Genomic DNA, 23,097 nt, shown 5'->3' on the forward strand with positions numbered 1-23,097 from the left:
TCAACAGCGTTCACCAGCGAGTGAGTGCACGGACGCTTAGGCTAACGGGACTGAACGTATACCAGCGATGCTCCACTCCATCCGCCTAGCCACGTGAGTGGCTGCCCCTAAACTGGTCTGTCTCCATGGGCACAGCACTGCCACACTCAAGGATTCTTCCCATGAGGCCCCTGTTGAGGCCCGGCTGTTCCCTTGCAGGAAATACCACTGTGCCGGGGGTGCAGAGTGAAGACACACAAGAAGCCCCCAGTCATGCACTGGGCTGCTCAACAACCGTAAAATTCCAGGGGGTCACTTCTGCCCCCGGCAGTATCCTGGGGCTGCCAGATGCCCGTTCCAGAGGAGGAACTAAATGCTAGAAGGGGGAGCCACCAGGTAAAACCATGCAAGGCTGCCTGGAGAGAACGGCGGGGCCAGCCCCAGCTCCGGGCTGCCCGGGCATCAGGAGAGGGGACACTAACAAAGCCCTGGTAGCCTCTCCTCCTGGGGGGACGGGGGGGGGGGCCTCCAGGGCGGCCCGGCGGAGCACTTACATAGCCTCGGAAGCCTCCAGGTTCAGGTCGCTGGCTGGGACTGGCTGCAGAGACTGCGACCCTCCCATCCTCGCTGCGCCCTGGCGAGCAGGCTAGCCGCGAGTAGGGCCAGCGTCCTGGCACGATTCCTCCAGCGGGAGCCCGGGGTGGGCCGGCCGGCGGCCGGGGCTGCTGCACTGCAGATGGGAGCAGCTGCTGGCATCCGGGGCGGCGGCGGCGGGGAGCTGCGGATCGGGGCCCGAGCCGGAGCCCGGGGAGCGAGCGCCGCGGAAGTGTGCGCGCGAGGGTGGCCGGCGCGCGCCTCAGTGTGTGCGCGAGTGTGGACGGCGCGCGCGGCTCTGCCGGGGCGCGCGAGTGTGAGCGTGAGCGCCGGTGGGGTCCGAATGGATCTGCTCTCAAACCCCCCGGCAGCCCGGCTCCTGTGTACGACACGGTGATGTCATCATCACCGAGCAGCCCCCGACGCCTGGATCTTCACAAAGCTCCACCGCTGGCTCCGGAAACGGGGCGAAGACCCTCCCTCTACACCCAAGTCGCCTCCCCCAGCTTCCCGCAGCCTCGCCCAGACCGCCGGCATTGTGTGGCTTTGAAATGCAAATGCACTGCGGGCTGGGGAGCGCGGGGCCCCAGGAGGGAGGGGCGTGGTGGTCTCGGCCAGGCTGACCACAGAGGGAGTGAGGGTATTCTCATTCCAGCTGGCTCATCCCTCCAAGGAAGGAAGTGGACTCTCCCGATGGCTGGGAGAGCAGGTAAACAGGCTGCAGCGGGAAATGTGCAAGACGTGTGCAGTATCCTGGCGGCTTGTGCCTCCTTCAGGCCCGGTGGCCAGGCTGGCGCTGGCTGAGGCCCGTACCAGGGAGATGCGAGGGCCTGGCTCCCCGCCTCCCCACCCCTCGTGAACCTAGGCCCGACCTCCAAGGACACCTTTTGGGGGTGGGGGGATTGGGGGAAGAAAGAAACACAGCGGCTACAGAGTCTGCAGCCCCATCTTTGGCCACCAGATGAGGGCTCCACAGAGAAGCCCCCGTGCCAGGGCTCGTCCTAAACCATCAGAGGCCAGGCAGGCTGCGAGCAGCATGTCAAAAGCCCCTTAAGGCTAAGGTTGCACAGGGAAAAGGCAGCCCTCCCTGACATACAATCAAAACATCCATCTCTGTGCTTCTAAACACAGGCTGGGCCTGCAGGAGGGTCGGTGACACCCCATCCAGTGCCCACAGCACCCACCCCCATCCCCCTGCTGGGGCAACCATGCCCAGCTCGCCAGGTGCCCCCACCTGGCTCTGGCTGGCTCCAAAACCCTCAAGTCCTGCTTGGGTTCCTGGGCGTCGTCATCGAAGGCTACTAGAGAAGGATTTCATCTCCTTTTGGTTCAGGAGGTTTGGGGGCCCACCTGGGAACTGACCATCCATCCCATTCTGAGCTCCAAACACAGACCCACGACTGAATTAAGGTGGAACCTCTGATGCGTAAATTGAAAACTCTTCCCCAGGTTCCCAGCATTTCTTTACCCCACAGCGCCGTCAGCCTAAAATGCATCTAAATCGTGGCCAAAAGAAAAATTAAATGGAAACAAAACTCAAAGCGTTTTGAAACGTCCTCCAACACACTGAGTGTTTTCTAAAACTGTGGCCAGGGGGGTCTGGACGGGTACTTTTGAGGCTGCGGCTCCTGAGCAGTTCTAGAGCTTCATGGTGGGCTGACTCTCCTCTGCTGACAGTTAAGATCAGTGTCAAACAAAGAGCCAGAAAGTCAAAATCGTTTCCCGGGATGCAGCAACATGAAATTTCCAGGAAACACTGAGAAGGTTTACTTTCTCGAATTTATATGAAAATAGCTAATGATGTGTCAGTCTCGCAGGGAAGGCGACTGTCAGGGGCTGGCCTGGTGAGGCTTGCTCTAGAAAGCACCTCCCGGGAAGCTGTCACTCACTGTCGTGCGGCGTGTCATCCGGTGGCAGGGATTCTCAGACTTGTTCATCCTGTCATTCTCGGCACCCCGAGGGTTTGTTTCTTTGTCAGAAAACAGACCTCTTGGGCCACATACGCAGCTGGGAGTCCAAAGAACCTGACCACGTGGAGCTGAAAACTTCATAAGCACTAACTTAGACTTCATCTTTTGAGGAAAGTGACCCCTTCCCTGGGCACTGAGGGTATGTATGGCCTTCAGCCAAACTCAGCACTAGGAAAATACATGGGAAAAAAATGAGAAACCACAACTAGAACTCATCTGCTAACTTTTATTTTTCATGACACGTGAAAGCACAGACCCTTCCAAGTGTCCAGATCTTTAACCGGTAGGGATTTGCTGCAATAACAAGAGAGGGCTTTGAAATGAGAAGGGAGTTCAACTCCTGACTTCTCCCTCCTTTGCTGTGTGGCCTTGAGGCAATCGCTTGACCATGCTGAACCACTGCTTCCTCAGCTGGCAAAAGTGAGGAAGCATCTATTTTGCAGGGTATTGGGAACATTAAATTATATGTATGAAAGCCTGAGACTAGGACTGTAATTGCTGCTTGAGTGGTGCTAATTTTCTTTCCTTCTTTATAAGAAACGTTTTCCCCTAAGTATAGCACCACGTGGGAAATGAGGAGGCATTACAGTGAAGTGCTTTTATTTAGAACCCCAACAATCATAAACTTATGACCTAGTGACACTTCACTTAGTAGGCTGACACCATCTCAGTGATGTTAAAAACATGACCAAAAACCAGGGGGAAAGCAAATACAACCTGGAAGCCCTTGAGGTCGATGCAACTGAAATCCGTGCATTACTAGTTTCTGTGATGAACTTCCGGAAGAACTTCTCAGACCCTCATTTAAGACAGTTGATGCTTACTTTACACACAATTTGAAACAAGCTTGGGAACTTCTCTGGTGGTCCAGTGGTTAAGACTTCACGCTTCCACTGCAGAGGGCACGGGTTTGATCCCTGATCAGGGAACTAGAATCCCGCATGCTGCGCAGCATGGCCAAAAAAATAAATAAAAAATAAATAAAATAAAACAAGCTTGGTTAGCTAGTAATTCTGCCTACAGAAAAAAAGGAGAACTTAAAAAAAATGGGGAGGGAGACTGATTAGAGAGGAAAAGGGCTGCTCTCCCTAAGAACCCGACCATGCCTGCACCCTCATCTCAGACTTCCAGCCTCCAGAACTGTGAGAAATCAATGTTTTTGTGTAAGCCACCCGGCCCAAGTTATTTTTATTATAGCAGCCCAAGCTGACCAACCAAGATGGACTGCTTAAGATACACTTCTAGGACTAAGAACGACTAACAAAAAGGGAAAAGATTAAAAAACAAAACAAAAAAAACTACCCAAGTTAGACCAAGGAAATTCGAAAAAACAGCAGTCCAGGGCCATTTAAGCCCACTTAAATGCTCCGTAGACCCGGGGCTCTGGTTATCCACAGGAACTGCTGATGACACAGACACCACCCGCTATGCCGCACGCCTGCCTGCTTACTCCCTCCCCTTCCTCAGCCACTCCACCCCAAATCATGCCCAGGAGGTAAAATCATGGGTTTATACAATAAGAAAGCACAGATTCCATCCAAAATTATTACAATGCAAGCAATTAGCATTGCAATCACACATTCCCTAGTGAAGTCAAACCTGCACTGAGCGCCCACTTGGGCCAGACCTTTGGCTGAAGCCGAGGCTCCATCAGTCCCAACAGTCCCATCAGTCCCCTCTGCTTAGTCCCAGCCTTCCTTCCCGGAAGTGCTGCCTTCCAACGGCCCGGCTGCCCCTCCCTCCCTCCCTTACTGCCTCTTCACACCCACCCCACACTCCAGACTCTACCTGCCTGCACCTGGCCACTCTGTGAGATGCAGAGGCTGCTACAGCAGAGCACTTCCTCTCTCCACCAAACCAGTGATGCCCAATGTTTCTAACCATGGCCCTCATGAGACCTGAACTCCTCCTCCTCTGCTCTGGATCAGAGCATGCATATTCTACAACGCTAAAGGTCGGCTAAGCCCACTCAGATGGGCTCCACTGCCAACCCTCCTACTGATGTCCCCAAGACATCCTAGAAACCTGGATAAATCAAGGAATGCACCCATCATCTCTAGATCAATTAGCAATTCCACATATATCAGTGCATTTAGCATGTGCCTGATGAGTCTATTCTCAGGTTACTTACTGACACATACAGAAAGATCAGCAAACCTGCTAAATCCCTGTAATTGAGGGATAAGATACATGGTACAGACTCTTAAATCCCATTAGGGTCCAAGGGACCTAGCCACAGTCAGAAAGGGCGAGTAATTTGAAGCACCTCTGACACCCCAAGAAAAACACACTTGAGCGGCTTCATCTTTGCCTCCAGCCTCGGGGAAGTCTCCAGTTGCCATAGCAACAACACTCTCCAAACAAGACCAGTGGACCCCTGCGCTGCTAATTAGCCCAAGCACACTGGCTAAAGGAAACCAGGTCAGATCACAGAAAAATCCATCTGGCGAGCACGAATAATGTCAATACAGACGGAGAATGGGCCTGGGCAAGATCCTATTTCTTCACGTCTCTGGCCTTCACCGTCACCGTGGGGACCAGAGCGAGGCTGCACGAAAGCATGTGGACCGCCAACCTTTAGGCAGGGTCCCGGCTCTGCAGTGCCATCACCACCCGCTTGCAACTTGTTCCTTCATCTCAAGCCCGGAAGGTCCTGCCCCACAACCCACAGCTCCAGCCAGCCTGTCGCTCACTGCCTTTCCTAAGACTCTAAGAGCTGGGAGCCGTTTGATTTCAGGCCCTCGTTCAGCAGCCATATGTGAATAGGAGCCTGATACCAGCAAAGCCGACCAGCGTGCAGGACCAGGCTGCGGGTCACGACTGGCGTGCAGGACCAGGCTGCGGGTCACGACCGGCGTGCAGGGCCAGGCCGCGGGTCACGACCGGCGTGCAGGACCGGGCTGCGGGTCACGACCGGCGTGGAGGGCCGGGCCGCGGGTCACGACCGGCGTGCAGGGCCGGGCCGCGGGTCACGACCGGCGTGCAGGGCCGGGCCGCGGGTCACGACCGGCGTGCAGGGCCAGGCTGCGGGTCACGACCGGCGTGCTGCCGATGCTTCCCCACCAGGCTTTACAGAGCAGGGCTCCATTTTCCTGGGCTTTTGGAGACACAGCTTTAACGTCCCACAGCCTCGCTCCATAAGTTGTCCACTGCCTTCGGGAAGAAGTCCCAGTTCTATATTCCGGCCCTGATCCTGACACTGGCTCCACCCTGCATTCGAGCAGGGCCAGGGTCCCTGCTGTGACCTCAAGCTGAGGAGACGCTCCTCCCCAACCTCTCCAGCTCCCCCAATTCCTCCTGTGCGTCAGGGCCCATCTCCCGGACAGCTTGTAGGAGGGGTGAGTCTCCTCCAGCCCACAGACTTCTTTCTCCCCATTCTCTACCGCGGGCAGATTTACGCCTGGCGCTTTCTCGCCTCATCAGAGTCTCGCTTTATCCGTGTGTCTGTGTTTGGTGTCCACGCTCTCCGGCCTGCCGTGTGCCCCACGCTCAGCGAGAGCTTCATAAACATACACGGTGTGAAACCTCAGAGGATGTGGGAACAGGTCCTGGCAAAAGTCTTCAGTCTTATGGTAAATAGAGAAAAGGTAGAAGATGGTGGGGTTCCTTCATTTCCAGGGCCACAGGGATTCTGATCATCTTCTATACTCCAACATTAGATCTCACATGCTCACCCTGCAGAGTCTCGAGTGGTTTACTTGGGCTGAAGAGCAGGCTCAGGTAAAACCTCACCTTTTCCAAGGTTCTCTCGCTCTCTCTTTGAAAAGGGCTGATCTTCTATGCCTTTCTCACCGCCTTCACCACAGGTACACCTGAGATGGTTCAACGTTCCTTGCAAGCAAGGACCACCCCAAAGGCTACTCTTCATGGGGAAAAAAAATCCTTTCAATTCTTTTAGGATAGAAGGTGAAGGTTGAGGATTTTACTGTTAGACCCAGGAAGGCGAGCCAAAATGTACTAGAAAAGGAATCAGTAAAGCGAGATAAGGGGGACTTCCCTGGTGGTCCCGTCTTGCAATGCAGGGGACGTCCGTTCAATCCCTGGTCCGGTAACTGAGATCCCACATGCTCCAGGGCAAATAAGCCCGAGTACCGCAACTACTGATCCCGCACGCCACAACTACGGAGCCCATGTGCTCTGGAGCCCGCGCACCACAACTAGAGAGAAGCCCGCACACCGCAACTAAGACCCGACACAGCTCAAAAATAAATAAATAAAATAAATATTAAAAAAGAGAGAGAGCGATAAGACTCACTTTTATTTCAAAATTAAGGATTCAGGATACATTTTTAATCTTTGATTCCTACAAGAAGGAAGGAAAGCAGGCTAACCCTAAAACCCAGGGCTATGCAAAAATGAGGATAGCATTGAGTTGAGAAGTCTCATCACGTGTGCAAAGGAAATCAGTAACACGAACACCACAACCCAGAAGACTAAACAAGATCCTTAAAATCCCTCTTTCTTTACCAAATAAATTCAGCTCTTTTGAGATGGAAATGGTAGAAGACACTCTTGAGATAACATTTTAGAAAATACATCCTACCTAATCTCAAAAAGGACTCAAGCTTGCAATTCAAGACAGCAAAAGAATTTTGAAAGAAAAGATGGCTAAAAGCCTGAGGGACTGAGGTTATCCCGAAAGTACTTACCTAAACCCTGGTTAGAGTAAGCTGCAAGTTTGGCTCTACGTTTCCCAGCAGCCAAAGAGAAAAGGGAAACAATCATTTTCAGTTACACAATTCATAAAACCCAGCAGATGTTTTTTTTAAAAAGGCCATTCCACGGATAAGCAGCTTTTTGCGTGACTGACATTCTCAACATGTTCTTTCCTATGGGTTCTCCATCAGGAAACAGGGTATATGGTGGATAATGCCTTCAACAATATCCTTCCACCAACACAACATTCAATTTCATATGGCAACTTCAGCAAACATATCAGCCCCTACTTAGCTCCTCTAGCAATCAATAAAATCAGAAGTTCCTGGAGGATATATTTCCAGTTGCCCCATCCTGCAGAGAGGGTCCCCCCCATCCACGCTCCCACAGTAACAAGGTTACAATAAGGCGAAGCAAAGGTCAGCCCTGGAAGATGTTCATCAACAAAGCAACCACTTCTGGACTCAGTTGTCCCTCAAATACTCCTCCTGGCTTCACAAGTTCTTGCCAGTTGTCTCTCGTTGATTGTGGGGAAATATACAACACCACCAACTGCAAAGGAAACTGCAAACCTAGCAGAAGCTGCAGGACACCATGAAGTGAATGAATCTGATCCTGAGGAACGGCTCAAAAGCCACCCAAACCTGTTGAGATAATGGTGATCTGTGAACAACCGAAGAGGAGAAACTCACAAAGATGAGGAAGAAGGTAGCTTCGAGGAGAGGACATCAAAGAAGGGAGAGAGCCCTTCAGAAAACAGTTGAAGCATTTATGTTAAAGTGACTGTGTAGTTGAGCTGCAGGAGTCAAGTGTGAAGTGAAGAATATGCAAGTCTGAAAATCTGCCAGAAAAACGTAGCCAAAATTCTTTGTTCATGCTAAGCACAAACATATGGTTATCATTAAAGTCCACATTTTGTTAAATATTAATCATTCTCATAATTTTTTCATTTCTTTTTTCAAGATCAAGTCCCAATTAAACATTTTTCCCACTATTACCGTCAAAGTTTGATTCAACAAGTGGATTCATTTCAAGTGGCCTTTCTCAAGGAACAATTTTCTTTAGATAATCTGCACCCCTTACTGTAACTACTTTAACAACTAGGTTTAAGATCACAGGCAAAACCAAACACGGAGACATTTGGCCAAAGAAAACACCGACCTCCAGGGTTCAACCTTCTACTAAGAAATGGTCAAGTTTCATTCAAACCTGGGAAGAGAGAACCGACTGACTGGGGTCAAAAACAGAACCAGTGAAATCCATCTTTCCTCTCGGAGAACTGTTTCCAAGAAGAACAGAAAATTGCAAAAGCACTATGAAAACATTTCAGTCCTTGTTAAAAGAGCTGAAATATTGTATTTGATTTGACTGTTGTGTTAATCTATTGAGTTCCTCTAGAGCTTAAGCCTACTGGTTTTAGAGGTTACCAGGAATAAGAGACCTTTTAAAGAGAACATTCAAGTGTAAACAGAGATGGAATCTCCCAGCTGTCAAAATGGACAGTGAAGCTGGTTTCTGAAGCCAGACTGGAGAAACAGGTTGAGAACTGCAGGTTCCACCCATCTGGACTGAGAGAGGGTTCTCCGTAGTGGCCCCGAAGTGGCCGTTCAGTGTGGAAATGCTTCCAAGATGAAAATGCAAAAGAGCACGTGCAGAAGCTCTAAAACTCGTGGCCCTTCCTTCGTTGGGTCCTTGTGACGTCCGCTGCCCCAGAGCAGAGGCCAGTTCAGGAAGGTGGCCGGTTGTCAGCTGGTCTGGAGTAAATGTCTTCCCATGCCTGACTAGCAGTGACACAGAGCCTGACACGGGGTTGTCCTACTTATGAGCGGAGCGGTGAAAACCAGGCGCTGAGTCCCAGAACTGCTGACTCAAGGCTCTGTGATAGAACAGAAATCCAGAACAGCTGGGCCAGAAATAGCAACCATGCGCATCTACTGATAGCTAATTAGCATAACATCTGAGGGCAGTGACTGAATGAGTGTGTGAGTGTGGGGGGGGGGCATGTGTGTGTGCACATGTGTGCTACCAAACCCTAAATATACTTCCTTCTTTTCATAACCATCCCACAGACCCTATCTATGTAACCCACTAGGCACCCTGCCTAGCTGTCACTGGATGCAATTACCTTATAACTTAGTGCCTGAGGAAAAGGGATTATTTTTCGCAAGTACCCGGATTTTTTAGGAATTGATCTGTCCATGGGAAGACAATCTTGCTGTGACAGCAGACTGACCCCATTCCTGCCCCATCCCTCTGACCCTAAGAAAATGTGCGAGAGGCATCACCAGGTCTCGTGACAGCTTTCAGAGGCTGGTGGCTTATAAAAGTTCAGTGCAGAATACGTGTTTGGTATATTCACTTTTTTTTGCATCTCTTTAAGCCATTAATGCACAAAAAGATGAAGGGGTCCTACTTTATGTCAACATTTCCCTGGGGCAGTAATTGTCCAGCCTGGGAACATGCCTCTGGTCCCCTAGCATTGGGGACAGCAAGGTGTGGCTCCCTGGTTTCTGGGAGGTCCACACCGCCCTCCAGAGGGGTCTGCTCTGACCCTTTCAAACTAGGGTAGCCGCCCCCCAGTACCCCCAGCATCCAGTTTCTCCTTACAAAGCAGAGGTTTGGGCCAGGTCGGCTCCTGGAGGGCTGAGGCCATGCCCCCCATATGCCCCACGAAATGCCCAATGCCGGGGACACAGAGACCCTCCTGAAATGCAAAAATCTAAAATTATAAAGTGGCAGCCAACCTAACATGGGGTCCGGGGCACCACTGGGAATGGAAGGCAGGCTCCCGGGCCTCACGCTGCCCTGACACCTCCCACGCCCCAGAGCTGGGCTGGGGACTTCCATCCAGGCCTTCACTGTCCCCTCAAAGCTCCATGCACACCCTGCTCCTCGCTGGACCCCAAATCAGGTCAGAATCCCTTCCAGCTTTGGAGAAGTCTCCCAACTGCAGGGCCAGGGGAGCCCTGCCTGGCGGCCCACTCTCCTTCTGTCTCCCCCCAGAAATGGGAAAAAGAATTTGAGGGCTGGGACTTCCCTGGTGGCGCAGTGGTTAAGAATCCGCCTGCCAGTGCAGGAGACATGGGTTCGAGCCCTGGTCTGGGAAGATCCCACATGTCGCGGAGCAACTAAGCCTGTGCGCCACAACTACTGAGCCCCTGAGCCTCTGCTCTGGAGCCCGTGAGCCACAACTACTGAAGCCCGCGCGCCTGGAGCCCATGCCCTGCAACAAGAGAAGCTACCACAATGAGAAGTCCGCACACCACAATGAAGAGTAGTCCCCGCTCACCGCAAATAGAGAAAGCTCGCGCGCAGCAATGAAGACCCAACGCAGCCAAAAATAAAAAATAATAAATAAATTAAAATAAAAAAAAAAGAATTTGAGAGCTGGGATCATGGGTCCCGCCTGCTCTGTACTGGCTCCGCCCAGACTGAGGAGGCCACCATTTACTGAACTGTGTTTGGAGAACAGAGTGACAGGCTTCCTCGCTGTGCTCCTGGGGCTGAAGCCAGCCAGGTGGAGCTTCCAGACACGCCTGCCTGCAAACACTGGGAAGCTCAGCAGCCCCCAAACACTGGTGCCTGCTCAGGAGACTGGCCGAGAGCCGGAGGCCCAGGTCAGACAGCCTCTGCTTGTCCCGCCAGGACGGTGATGCTCAGCAACACATCCACGCCCAGGGCTGCCCGCAAGAAGTGGGTCTGACAGGCAGGAGAGGGAGCGAAATGAAATGTGTTCACATAAACGGATGAACGAGGCCAGATGAGACCCCAGGCTGCTCAGTGCAGCATCTCATCACCAGAGAGTCTCAGCATCAGCAACCCCAAGGATGGTCCTGACCCCACCTACGAAATTAACCACTGAACTGTGAGTGGGCAAACAGCCTGGCTCTGTGCGCAAGGATGTGTGGTATTTCTCGAGGGGTTCAATTCTCTGAGCTGTGCGCGAGGATGTGCGGTATTTCTCGAGGGGTTCACTCCCCTGAGCTGTGCGCGAGGATGTGCGGTATTTCTCGAGGGGTTCACTTCTCTGAGCTGGCAGGAGAAGCGTACCACCCTAGAGGCCAGGGAGAAGGTCTCCTCATTCCCTCTCCCGCCAGGAAAAGCTCTCAAGTCTGGGAGAGGTGCTGACAGAGAGACAGGAGCATTTGAGGGCTGCCCACGGTGGGCCGAACATCCCACCAGAAACCGTGGTGAGCCCAGGCCACCTGCCCCTCCCCAGACCCCAGGCTGCATTCAGGGTGGTGTGTCTCAGGGTTGTTGTCCCCTGGCCTTCCTGCACCAGCACGGAACCAGCTCCTCCTTGCAAGAAGTTCAGCTGCTTCCCCCGTCTCATTCCTTCTGGGTCGTCCAGGCAGCCGCTGGCCAGGTTTCCAAGTTACCGATTCCTTAGGGACCGCCATCCCCAGCAGGCAGAGTGGGAGGTCAGCTCTGATGTTTGCTGAGGTTCACGTCTGCCTGCCCCACATGCCAACACAGCAGGCTCTTTGCCATAAGCCCCCCGAGGTCCAAAACCCCTGGTCAGCTGTGGCTGCCTTTGCAAGAGTGAGGGCTTTCGACTTGCATTCCTGGAAATTCTTTATCTTCAGATTCCCTGTCTGGCTCCAGCCTCTTAAAGCTCAGTTAATCGCCACATAATGCTCTCCAAACAGCTTTAGTAGGTCAGGGTGTCTGCTGAGCACCAACGCCACAGACCGGCAGGGCTGAAGGAACGAGGAAGGCCTGTCGGAGCTCTGCCACCTTGGTGGACAGTGTCCCTCCCAGGACACCCCCTTTGCTGCGGCCAGGGTTGGGAAGCAGAGAAACGAAGCCCCCTCTCCTCCCCACAGACTCTCTCAAAGTCACATCTGTTCTCCCCAAGGCTTGTGGCCTAATGATTACCAGTGGACATGGGGGAGGGGTGAGGGTGGGAAAACTCCGGGAGAAAAGCCATTTGCACTGGAAATGTGGGATTATGTCATCATTTCCACAGCAGCCATCAGAAGCAGGGGGAGGCTGCAGGAAGTCACCCAGCATGCTTGCAAGAACAGAACATCTGTCGATTCTGTAATAAGATGTGCCCTGGGCTTTCTTTGCTAAGACACCAGGTCTCACTGCCCCACTGCTCTCCCCTCCAAGCCCAAAGAGGGGAAGAAAAAGCCATAGATGTCAGGGGCACTGCAGTCGCCTGGGCATGGTGACAACCACAGAGGGCATAACTGCTCCAACAAGAGAGGCCTGGCTGGAGATGGGCACGGATGGAGGATGCATCTCCAAATCATGAGACCAACAGGGACCTCAGACTCTGGCCCAGACCTGGCGAATAACAACCTCCATTTCAGTGAAATGAAATTTTCATTTGTACATTTTTGAAACTTGCTTCGCAAACTTCCAAGGACCTGCCAGAGGGAAGAAGACAGGACTTATTTGGATCCCTGGATCCAGGCCACAGCCCCGTTGAAAAGAGCAGCCATGGAGAGACACTGGAGCTGGCCAACACCCTGAAGCCACAGCTGAGGGTGTACTTAGGGCGATGGGACCACAGCTGTCCCTGGTCCTGTCCAGTCCGCTGGGCCAGGACAGGGAGCCTCAAGGTCTGGGGCCCCTGATCAGTCCTGAAACCACTCCTGCCCTGCCAAGCAGCTGGAGACATCTTTAAAAATGCAAATCTGCTCAGATCTCTGCCTGCCTCAGGGCTTCTGGACTTCCTTAAAATAAAGCCCTAGGAGCCAATGGCCCAATGGCCGAAAAGCTGGAACAATCTGAGCGACCAAATAAAGTAGTATTGTATTATAACTCAAAGTATAAAATCGATACCCGCGAGTCCATACGGATATAAATAAATGACTGAATAAGTTAATAAATGGAGGAGAAGAGAGAAATCTCCCATGCAGAAGAATTCCAAAAAATTTATGTAGATACTCCCCCTAAAAGAGGGGACACAACTCCCCAGTCCTGAGATGTGCCCACAGTGACTTCCTTCCAAAGAGGACAGTATGGAAAAGGGGACAAAAGAGAAACCTGACAGTGGAGAAATCTGACAAACACGACCCCAGCCAAGCGATCAAGGTCAACGGGAACAGTCATAAAACACACTGACGGTAAGTAGCCTTGATAGGATGTGATGAAAACGGCACTTTACCTCTGTGATCTTCCTCCCCAAACCCGTAACTCTACTCCAATCATGAGGAAAACATCAGACGAACCCCAGCTAAGGGACATTCGACAAAGTACCTCACAGTCCTCCTCAGAACTGTCAAGGTCATCAAGAACAAGAGAGTCTGAGGAACAGTCACAGCCAAGAGGCGCTAAGGAGACGTAAAGACTAAATGCCATGTCGCATCTTGGATGGGGTCCTGGGACAGAAAAAGGACCTTAGGGAAAAGGTAAGGAAATCGGAATAAACTGTGGACTTTAGTTAATAACAATGTGTCAATATTGGTTCATGAATTGCATCAAATGAACCACGCTACTGTTGAGAGGCTAATAATAGGGCAACTGTGTGCTTGGGTAAATGGGTACTCTTGATACTACTGTCTCGATTTTTTTTGGTAAGTCTAAAACTATTCTTAAAAGAAATCTATTAATCGAAAAAAATTCTACCGAGAAAAAAAAATAAAGCCCCCAATCCTTAACATGAGCCACGGTGTGCCAACCACCGGCCCCTGACCACCGTGCTACCCCCTTCCCTTCTCTGCCTGCCCCAGCCTCAACGGGACCTCTTCAGTTTTGCTCCCTTCTCTTTCCTCAAGGTTTCTGCAGATGCTGTTCCCTCCCCTGCCCGTGTGTAGTTAAGTCCACTGAGCCTTCAGTTCTCAGCTTAGAAGTTGCCTCCCCCGGGAAGCCCTCGGGGACAAGGGACCGACAGAGAGGCAGGTAGACCTCAAGAGATAATGGGCAAGGAAGAGCGTCTGCTCCATGGAGTATCATCCAGATAAGAGAGATTCAGGTCGAGCTCCATCCCCAGCTCCTCATCACTGCGTGTTCTAGAACCACATCTGCACACAACGAGCCTCCTCTCCCCTGATTCCTCTGTTACTTCTGGACACTGGCTTGGCAGGTGATCATCAATGCATTGGCCACCCCTCGTACTCTCACTCTCTCCTTCAGCTTAGCTTTGGGCACCTCTGTGCCTCCCCAGGAGCAGGACTCTCTGAGGCCACGGGCTTCCCCTTCTCAGCACGCCCAGGTGTGTTCAGCCCTCCACAAGAAAAGACTATCCGAAAATGCCCTTTAGAGGACTGAATAGCTAAGCAGAATAGTTTCTAATCAGAACCAGCCGTTTGCATAGAAACAGGAGTTCTGAATACTTGCTGTGATGATTAATTTTAAGTGCTGTCTTGGCCATTGTACTCAGATATCTGGTCAGTGTAGATGTTGCTGTGAAGGTATTTTTTTAGATAAGAGTAACATTTAAATCAGTAGACTTTAAGTAAAGCAGATTACCCCCCATAATGTGGGTGAGCCTCGCCCAATCAGTTGAAGGCTTTAAGAGACAAAGACTGAGGTCCCCCAAGGAAGAGGGAGTTCTGCCAGCAGACGGCCTTTGGACTCCAGCTACAGCATCAATTCGTCCCCAGGCCTCCAGCCTGTTGGCCTGCATTGCAGTTTTTGGATTTGCCAGTCTCCACATTTTCATGAGCCAATTCCTTCAAATAAATTTCTCTCTATACAGGCAGACCTCCGAGGTAATACAAGTATGGTTCCAGGCCACCACAATAAAGCGAATATCACAATAAAGTGAGTCACACGAAGTTTTTGGTTTCCCAATGCATATAAAAGTTACTTTTACACTATACTGTAGACTATTGTGTGCAATCGTATTATGTCTAAAGAAACCATTGTACATACCTTAATTAAAAAATACTTTATTGCTAACAAATGCTAACCGTCATCTGAGCCTTCAGTGAGTCATAATCTTTTTGCAATAGTAACATCAAAGATCACTGATCACAGATCACCATGACAAATATACTAATGAGAAAGTCTGAAATATTGCGAGAATTCTCAAAATGTGACACAGAGACACGAAGGGAGCAAATGTCGGGAAAATGGAGCCAACAGACTTGCTCAATTCAGGGTTGCCACAAGCCTTCAATTTGTAAAAAACTCAACATCTGCAAAGTGCAATAAAACAAATTATGCCTGTATATGTGTATATATATCCCACTGGTTCTGTTTCTCTGGAGAACGCCAAGTAATACACCAATACTCACACAGGACGTCCCCTTTGTTACATGGAGAGCTTGCTAGCATGAATAAACTTCAGATCAACTACAGCCCAAACAATCACACATGGCATCACGGGTCCAAACTGTCAACGCCTTCTTGGCGCCATCCTAAATGCAGCTCCCCAGGGCCTAAGGGACAGAGACCACCAGGTCCCTCCTCTCTGGGGCCAGCGGCTTGGAAGGAGAGCTTTGTACAATACCTGCTTAAGTCCTTGGCTAGACCTTGGCAGGAGGGAATGGAAGCTTCGACTCCATCACCAGCTGGAGTGGAAGGCAAAGATGCGTGTCCATCACCAGCTGGGGCGGAAGGCAGAGATGTGTGTTCTGAGGCCAGGGGAGTGAGATCCGCACGGGCAGCAGCTGGGTGGGTGCTGGGGACACAAAGGGAGAATTATTCCCAGCGGAACTCGGCTCCTTTACGGCACATTCATCAGGCCCGCTCACCCCTCCCAACCCAGTCACACACATGGCGTTGGGTATTTAAAGACCCAGCACACTGCTGCCCCAGGCTCCCCACCGGGTTCCCCGGGCCTCTGCTTAGACACAGTCGGGGTGCACCTTCCAGTGCAGCAGCCCCAGGCCAGGCTGTGAATTCCCCCCCCTCCTTAGGCTGCAGCAGAACCCAGGCTGCAGGCAGCTCGGGTGTCAGAGCACTCTGAGTTGTCTTGTTTGAGTTTTGTTTGGGGGAAGGGAATTTCATATGATCGTTTCTCATCACTTTTTAATAAGCAGTGAAACTCTGGGAGTTGAAAACTAAAATACAATTTTGCAAACTCCCCAGGATTTGGCCCAAAACTCTGAGGCTGAGAAAAGTCAAGGTGAAGAGGCTGATGTGTAACCAAGGAACCTGCACCAGGAACTTGCCGGGATCCCTCTTCCCTGGGGAAGGATTCCCAGAGCACAGCCCTGTCCCTGGTTTAATGGGTGAGTGCCCCCTGCTGGACATCCAGGGAAAGGCTGGGAGTGCAGGGAGCCCCCAGCAGGAGGGAAGGTAGCAGGGGCTTCCCTGGTGGCTCCGTGGTTTGGAGTCCGCCTGCCGATGCAGGGGACGCGGGTTCGTGCCCCGGTTCGGGAGGATCCTGCGTGCTGCGGAGCGGCTGGGCCCGTGAGCCATGGCCGCTGAGCCTGCGCGTCTGGAGCCCGTGCTCGCGCGTCTGCAGCCTGTGCTCGGCAACGGGAGAGACCACAACAGTGAGGGGCTAGCGTACCGCAAAAAAAAAAAAAAAGGAGGGAAGGCAGAAAGGACGGCCACCTGCAGACACACCCTTGGAGCCAAAAGGCACCAGGCTTGGAGCTCAAAAGAGGTTCTGATCTTCCCCTTTGGCAAAAGCAAGACTAGCGATGCCGTCCACAGACTTCCAGGGCGGGCTAGCCCTCCCAGCCTCTCCGGCTGTCCGCACTGCTGTCCACACTCTGACTCAGTACCAAGAGCCTGAAACCCAGCCAGAGGTCGAATCTGGGGTTACGAGTTTCACAGCCTCATGCTGGGGACTCATTGCTTCCCTGTGGGCGTGAGCTCCTGCTGGCAGCTCCCGCACTGCAGGAAGGCAGGACGTTAGGGTTTCCAGGTTTCCGTGTCAAGGGTGTCCTGCTAATCTCCACCTCCTCCACGTCTCCTGCGAGGCTGGCTTCCCGGCCTGGAGGACGGCTGCCACGGGCACCGCACACCCAGTACAGCGAAAGAACTCTCAGTCTAGCCCCAAATCCCTGTCGCAGCTCTCAGCAGGTCTTGCAGGGCCGGGCTTCTGCCCCGCGCCTCGCCCCACGGTCCTCACCCTCTGCTCTGCTCTGACCAGCCGGGCCCCCCTCCCTGTGTTCCCACAGCACTGGCTGCCCCTGCTGTCTCCTGGCCTTGGAAGCCCCCCTCCTCCCCGGGCCAGCAATTCCTCCGCGTCCTGGCTTGGCCTTCACTATTCCGCAGCTACGAAAACAGCAGTAGCTCGCCCCTGCTGGTGCAAATGTCCGGGTTGGCTGTGTCCTAGGTGCCTGAGCCTGTGGGCCCGGGCCTGTGTTAAATGCTTCACATACGTGACGTCGGGAAGCGCCACAACAGCCTTTGAGTCAGATGTCACCACCCTCACTTTAGAGATCAAAGCCGAGGCTCGGAGAGGCGAGGTCACAGAGCGAGTAGGCGGGGGAGCCAGGATGGGAACCCAGGCTCTGAGTCCTTAACACTGCGTGACTCAGCACCGAGAGCCTGAAACCCAGCCAGAGGTCGAAGCTGGGGTCCAGCTCCATGCCCGCTTTCTAACGGACCCCCTAGCACACACCCGGAAGCCCCCAGCTCCTCCTCGGTGACTCCCATCACCTGGGACTTGAAGACCACGAGGGAGACCGAACTCCCTGAGGACAGGGGCTTTATCTCTCAGATTCACCCCAGCAGCCCAACATCCAGCCGGGCCACCCACAGTGGGCACTCGGACAGGCAGAGGGAGAGCCAGGGACAGGGCGGGGGGAGTCCCGAATGGCTACGACCAAACCGGGTTCAGGGAGCAGAGACAGAGCTGGAACCACATGACCTTCTCCCCTGGGCCTCATGGAAACTAGGAGCAAAACAGAGCAGAGAGTAATGATCCTGGCTAAGCCCAGAGCAAGGCAATCCACACGTGAACAAAAATTACAATGAGCTCGTGGGCAGAACCGGCAAAAGTGCGAGGTGGGTTTACAGACGGCACGATGCCTTGGCTGCTCAAACTGCTGTTTGTCACAACATGGACAGTGGCTGAAATAACATTTTTCGTAAAGAGATGACTCAAACGAATAATGAAAACTATGGGGGGCTGTTAAGCTCCTTAAGAAAGCCATTTTCACACTCTGGAAAGCTACATTTATTCTTATCCATAAGCAGTGAACAGGCCACTTACAAACTCAAGCCTTTAGTCTGAAATTTGCTTTCGAAAGAAATGACACTGGCCGAGCCCCTTCCTCTGCACACCCCCTGAAGATTTTATTTAATTTAATGCAAACAGAATAGGTGACACAGTTCGTGGACACAACTCCATCAAAGTGCAAGGAAAGGTTTCTGTCTTTGAAAACCCTGGCAGAGGGGAGGAGCTGTGGCCTCAGAACAAGGCCAACCCCACGGGGAAGCACAGTGACAGTCACACTGTGACGAGGATGCCTCGAGGCTGACCGCATCCCCCCACCCCTGAGAACACCCTGTGGTCCCCTCAGCTCTTCAGCCTGGAGACCGGATGCCTGCCCCCTCCACCCTTCACTTGGTTGGCACCCAGACCACCAGGGCCGCACCCTTCCGGCGCTGGCCTGTTCCCATCAGCTAAAGGCACCAAACAAATGACTCAACAGCTCTTTTAAGAATGATGGCGCCCCTCCCTCCTGGTCTGCAGGCTGCCCTTGGTCCAACCCCAGAGGCGGGGAGGTCAGGCCCCAACAGGGAAAGCTTCAGTGACTCACGACCGAAGCTCTGACACACGGGCACCTACAGATGCCTCCCGGCCCCACAGAACTCCCACTGTCCCCTCCTAACCCTCCTCCTCCCCCAAATTTCTCCCCAGCTTGGCTAGTGGCCCCACCAGCTGTCCAGGCCCTGGACCAGAAGCTGAGACTGTCCTTGACTCTCCTTGTTCTCTCGCCCCATCATCGCCCCTCCATGCTGAGCCACATCCCTCGTCCTTCCAGAATCTGTCCCCTTTGTCCTGCTGGTCCAGGCCTGCAGCCTCTCTGAGCAGGCCTCCTGCACATCCACCCCCCAACACACACACAGACACCAGGATGTCCCAACTCGAGTTCTGATCAGCTCCTTTCTTATTTTTTTTTTGCGGTACGCGGGCCTCTCACTGTTGTGGCCTCTCCCGTCGCGGAGCACAGGCTCCGGACGCACAGGCTCAGCGGCCATGGCTCACAGGCCCAGCCGCTCCGTGGCATGTGGGATCCTCCTGGACTGGGGCATGCACACGTCTCCCCTGCATCAGCAGGCGCACTCTCAACCACTGCGCCACCAGGGAAGCCCTGATCAGGTCCTTTCATTGCCTGAAGGCCCACCACCCCCACTTTCCACGCCTTACACCTAATGAAATACAGGTGAAACTCCCGGGCCTTGCAAGCTGGGGCTCCCGCAGCCCAGTTCTGTCCCCTCCCGGGTTTGTCCTCCTGTTGCCCTGACCCCACCAAGCCAGTCTCCAAGGGCTCCTGGCAGTTTCTTGCCTCTGTGTCTTTGCTCAAGCAGACCCTGACCCTGAATCCCCGCCTACCTCTCAGGCCCCCTCCTAGCCCACCCCATAATCATCCTGCAGTGTCACCCAAACAAGGAAGCTCCCCCCGTCCCCGGCAGGGGTAACGATGCCCACCCTGCATTGCCAGGCTGAACGGGGCCTGGCTTCTGCATATGCTGTCGTTTTCTGCTAACACGTCCTCTTCTCCTACTAGAGACTCAGCCACTGTGGTCTCTCCAGCCCCCAGCACGGGGCCTGGCCCGGAACAAGTGTGCGACACATGGCAGCTCCTTCCCTCCCGCCCCCGGCCTCCCAAACATGCAGGCCACCGACAATGGGACAACTGTCCTATCTTCTTGGAATCTCAGAGTCCAACCGTCTTGAGGTGGGACCAGCAACATAAGCTGCAGGAATGCAAATGAAAACAAAGTGGAAACGCAAGGCCCCGTGTGCCTAAACTATAAGAATTTCAGGAGGGTGACGACAGCAGCGTGCTGAACCGAGCACGGGGCCCTTCTGAGCACAGGGCCCTGGGCGACTGCCCAGGTCACATGCCCATGAAGTCAGCCCTCGTTCCAGACCCCGAGGGGAAGCTTCCATAGGGCCCCTCCAAGGCCCCCTGAGCTGCCAGAGGGCCTTGTTGCTGGAGCAGATAACCAGGTCGGCCTCCCTTGCCAGCTCCTGTCCACTCAAGTCTCCAGTGAGCAGCAGTGACTTGTCTTAGAGACGTTATTCTCAGGGAGTCGGGCCCTTTCCAATGCCCAGTACCACTCCCAGCCCTCAGTGGGAACCCGTGGGCAGCTGTCAAGCCCAGCACAGAGCGGGGCAGAGGTCTGAGATGGGGTCCACATCTGCATTCTCAGTTGGTTTCTTTTTTTTCTTTTTGGCCATGCCACGTGGCATGTGGGATCTTAGTTTCCCGACCAGAGTTCGAACCCGTGCCCCTGGCACTGGAAGCGTGGAGTCCTAACCACTGGATCGCCAAGGAATTCCCCTCAGTTGGCTTCTGCAAGGCACTTACATTCACTTGCCCTTGATCTCCTCCCCTATAAAATGGGCCAGGAATAGGGCTGCAAAGACCCTTCTAGTTGTAAAAGTCCACTAATCCCTCTTCCCATGTGAGGAGTTAATCAATGTCTCTTATGGAATAACAAAGAAGCTGAATTCAAATTCATGTAAAGTATTTGTATTTTTGGAAGATGAAGGAAATGTTGATTCAATTTAAGCCTTTTATTTTTTAAGGGAAGAGCTGACAAAAAAAAAAGGGCAAATAAACTCACCATACTTTCAGCAGACAGAAATGGCATGTCAATCAAGGCATTCTTTCCTGCGAGGCCCAGCTGGACAAGACCTCTGAATCCTTCTCAACACAGATCCCTAAGGAACCACTACTAACGGGTCAGAGTTTGCCATCCCTGATTCAGTACCTCACCAAGGTCGTCACTAACAACAACTGGTCCCATTAACCGTTTGGATGCAGTCGCCACCCACACGAGACCTGAGAAACACAGAGCATGCTGCTTCAGGGCTGGCACTCCGCCCGACAGTCCTCCAAGCCCAGCTGTAGTGAGATGCCGTCACCAGCTGTTGTCTCTTGACACCCTGTTCAGGGCTTTTGAGTCCTTCTTGGCGGATCCCCCACTGAACTGATAGCAGGTTTCATTTCAGAGATCGGAGAGAGTTGCCAAATTAAGCCCCTGTCTAAGGACAAACACCAGAGTGACCCTGGCTGTCATGGGAGTGTGATAACGGCCCCCAAGATACAAGCCGAGCATATCACGTCCTGTCGGGCCAGATGGGCGAGAGCATCTTATCTCCTATTTCACATCACCATCTGGAAGGTATTAACACAATAGCCCTTCCTCACAGGCCCCCTTGATTTTTTTTCTTCCTGAATCCCCAAGTGCGCACGATCACGTAATAGGGCAAGAGCTAAGGCCAAAGACTCAGCTCAGGCTGAAAGTGAGATGCAAGCCAGAGAAAGAAAAGCGCTTTGAAATTGCTGGTTTGGAGAGCTACGTTCGGTCGACAGGAGCACCAGACAATCAGTCCCACCGAGGCCTGGGGTTTGATAAGAGGAGTCTCCGAGATGGGAGATCCTGCATCACCCTCCTCCGAGATGCAGCCGCCGAGAAGCAACAAAGCCCGAATCAGAAAGTGCCCGGAGAGGCTTGCAAACTGGCTGGCAACTCCAGACAGGCCCATCAGGTGATCTCTAGTCGCGAGGGAGATATGCCAGCCTGTGAAGAGCAGCCCACGTGAGAGTATAAATGCCACCGACCTTCAGATGTCTGGCCGTAGGCTGCCTCTGCACAGTTAACCCTGAACAGGCTTGTCGGTTCCCTCCCAGCACACTCATACCCTTTTCACAGAGCGAGTCTGTGCTCAGAGGACAGAGATGACTTTTAAGCTTGGCAGAAGCAAAACTTAAATCAGGAAGGAAAATATTAACTAAAGGAAAAGTCATAAATACCATCCCAAAACTACACGAGGCTTTGATCTGGGTTGGGTCATCCAGCACATTGATTCCCACCACTGTCTCTCCCAGTTCCTTGCATCCTCTTCTCAGGTGCAAGATTCCTTGCGTGCCTTGATGGTCCTTGGTAACAGAGAATGCAGAGCTGAGGATACCGAGGACAAAAGGAAACTGATCTCAGATATCCAAGATTTAACTATTTATTCAGAAAGTCAAACCTACCTACTATAAGGTACAACCTACATAAAGGTACAACCTACATAAAGCAGCTTCAGAACCATGAAAAACCAAGCCACGAACAAAATCCTGTGCTAGTTTGAACCCTACGAAGCTGTGAATATTTTGACAATTGCCAATGTGGCGATTCCTGTGCTTCAACCTAACAGTAGCCAGCTGGACACCGGAAGCGCAAAGGTTCTGAACAGATACGTACGTGCATCCCAACTGGCTCAGCCTGCCAGGTACTGGTTATGTAACTCTATCTCATGAGCACGTACCTTCATTCAACATGTGCCTTTTAAATGGTACAAAGGAATTCGGTTATTCAGAGAAGACTTTCAGGTGATCCCTTTTCTAAGTTAAAACAACAGCACCCCCACTTTATCCCTCGGTTTTTAACAAGGCGCTTGCTTAAATCAAGGTTCAGCTAACCTTTCTGAAGCAGTTGAACTCACCCACGCACACCCATAGCAGAAAGACAAAAAAAACTTATTGTGCAAACAGATGAAACCAAAAGAAACCACAGGATTTGGAGCAAGAGGAAAAACAGAAGCTGTAAGTCAGTATGAATTCCCTGTGCTTTCAACTGTGGAAAATTCTGAATTTGGAAACTCTAGTGAGATGATCGCGCTGAGCAGGGGCCATCCCCTACTCCTGGCGCTTTGGTCAGAAAGTTCAGCCGCCAGCTGCTGGGTCAGGAGTTTCCTACCCTGAGGAGCCATTAACAGCCAGACAGGTGAGGAGAAGAGCATCTGGACACATTGCTTTACCCAGTGGTTCTCCGATCGTGGACTCCAGACCAGCAGTAGCAGCGGCATCCGGGA

At 52.5% G+C, this 23,097-nt stretch overlaps 1 protein-coding gene across 3 annotated transcripts in view; it reads right to left on the reverse strand.

Moving 5' to 3' along the window:
- TACC2 (transforming acidic coiled-coil containing protein 2) overlaps positions 1-23,097 on the reverse strand; it is a 169,341-nt gene that overhangs the window by 74,830 nt on the left and 71,414 nt on the right. The window contains exon 5 of one of the 3 annotated variants that reach the window (XM_079899173.1): positions 15,607-15,777. The exons of the other annotated variants lie outside the window; for them this stretch is intronic. Coding sequence (XP_079755299.1) covers positions 15,607-15,777 — 171 coding nt within the window. The remainder of the gene's footprint in view (positions 1-15,606; positions 15,778-23,097) is intronic. 3 annotated transcript variants of the gene reach the window in all.

The sequence above is a fragment of the Stenella coeruleoalba genome (genome assembly GCF_951394435.1).
Source record: "Stenella coeruleoalba genome assembly, chromosome: 16".
NCBI classification, from domain to species: Eukaryota; Metazoa; Chordata; class Mammalia; order Artiodactyla; family Delphinidae; genus Stenella; species Stenella coeruleoalba.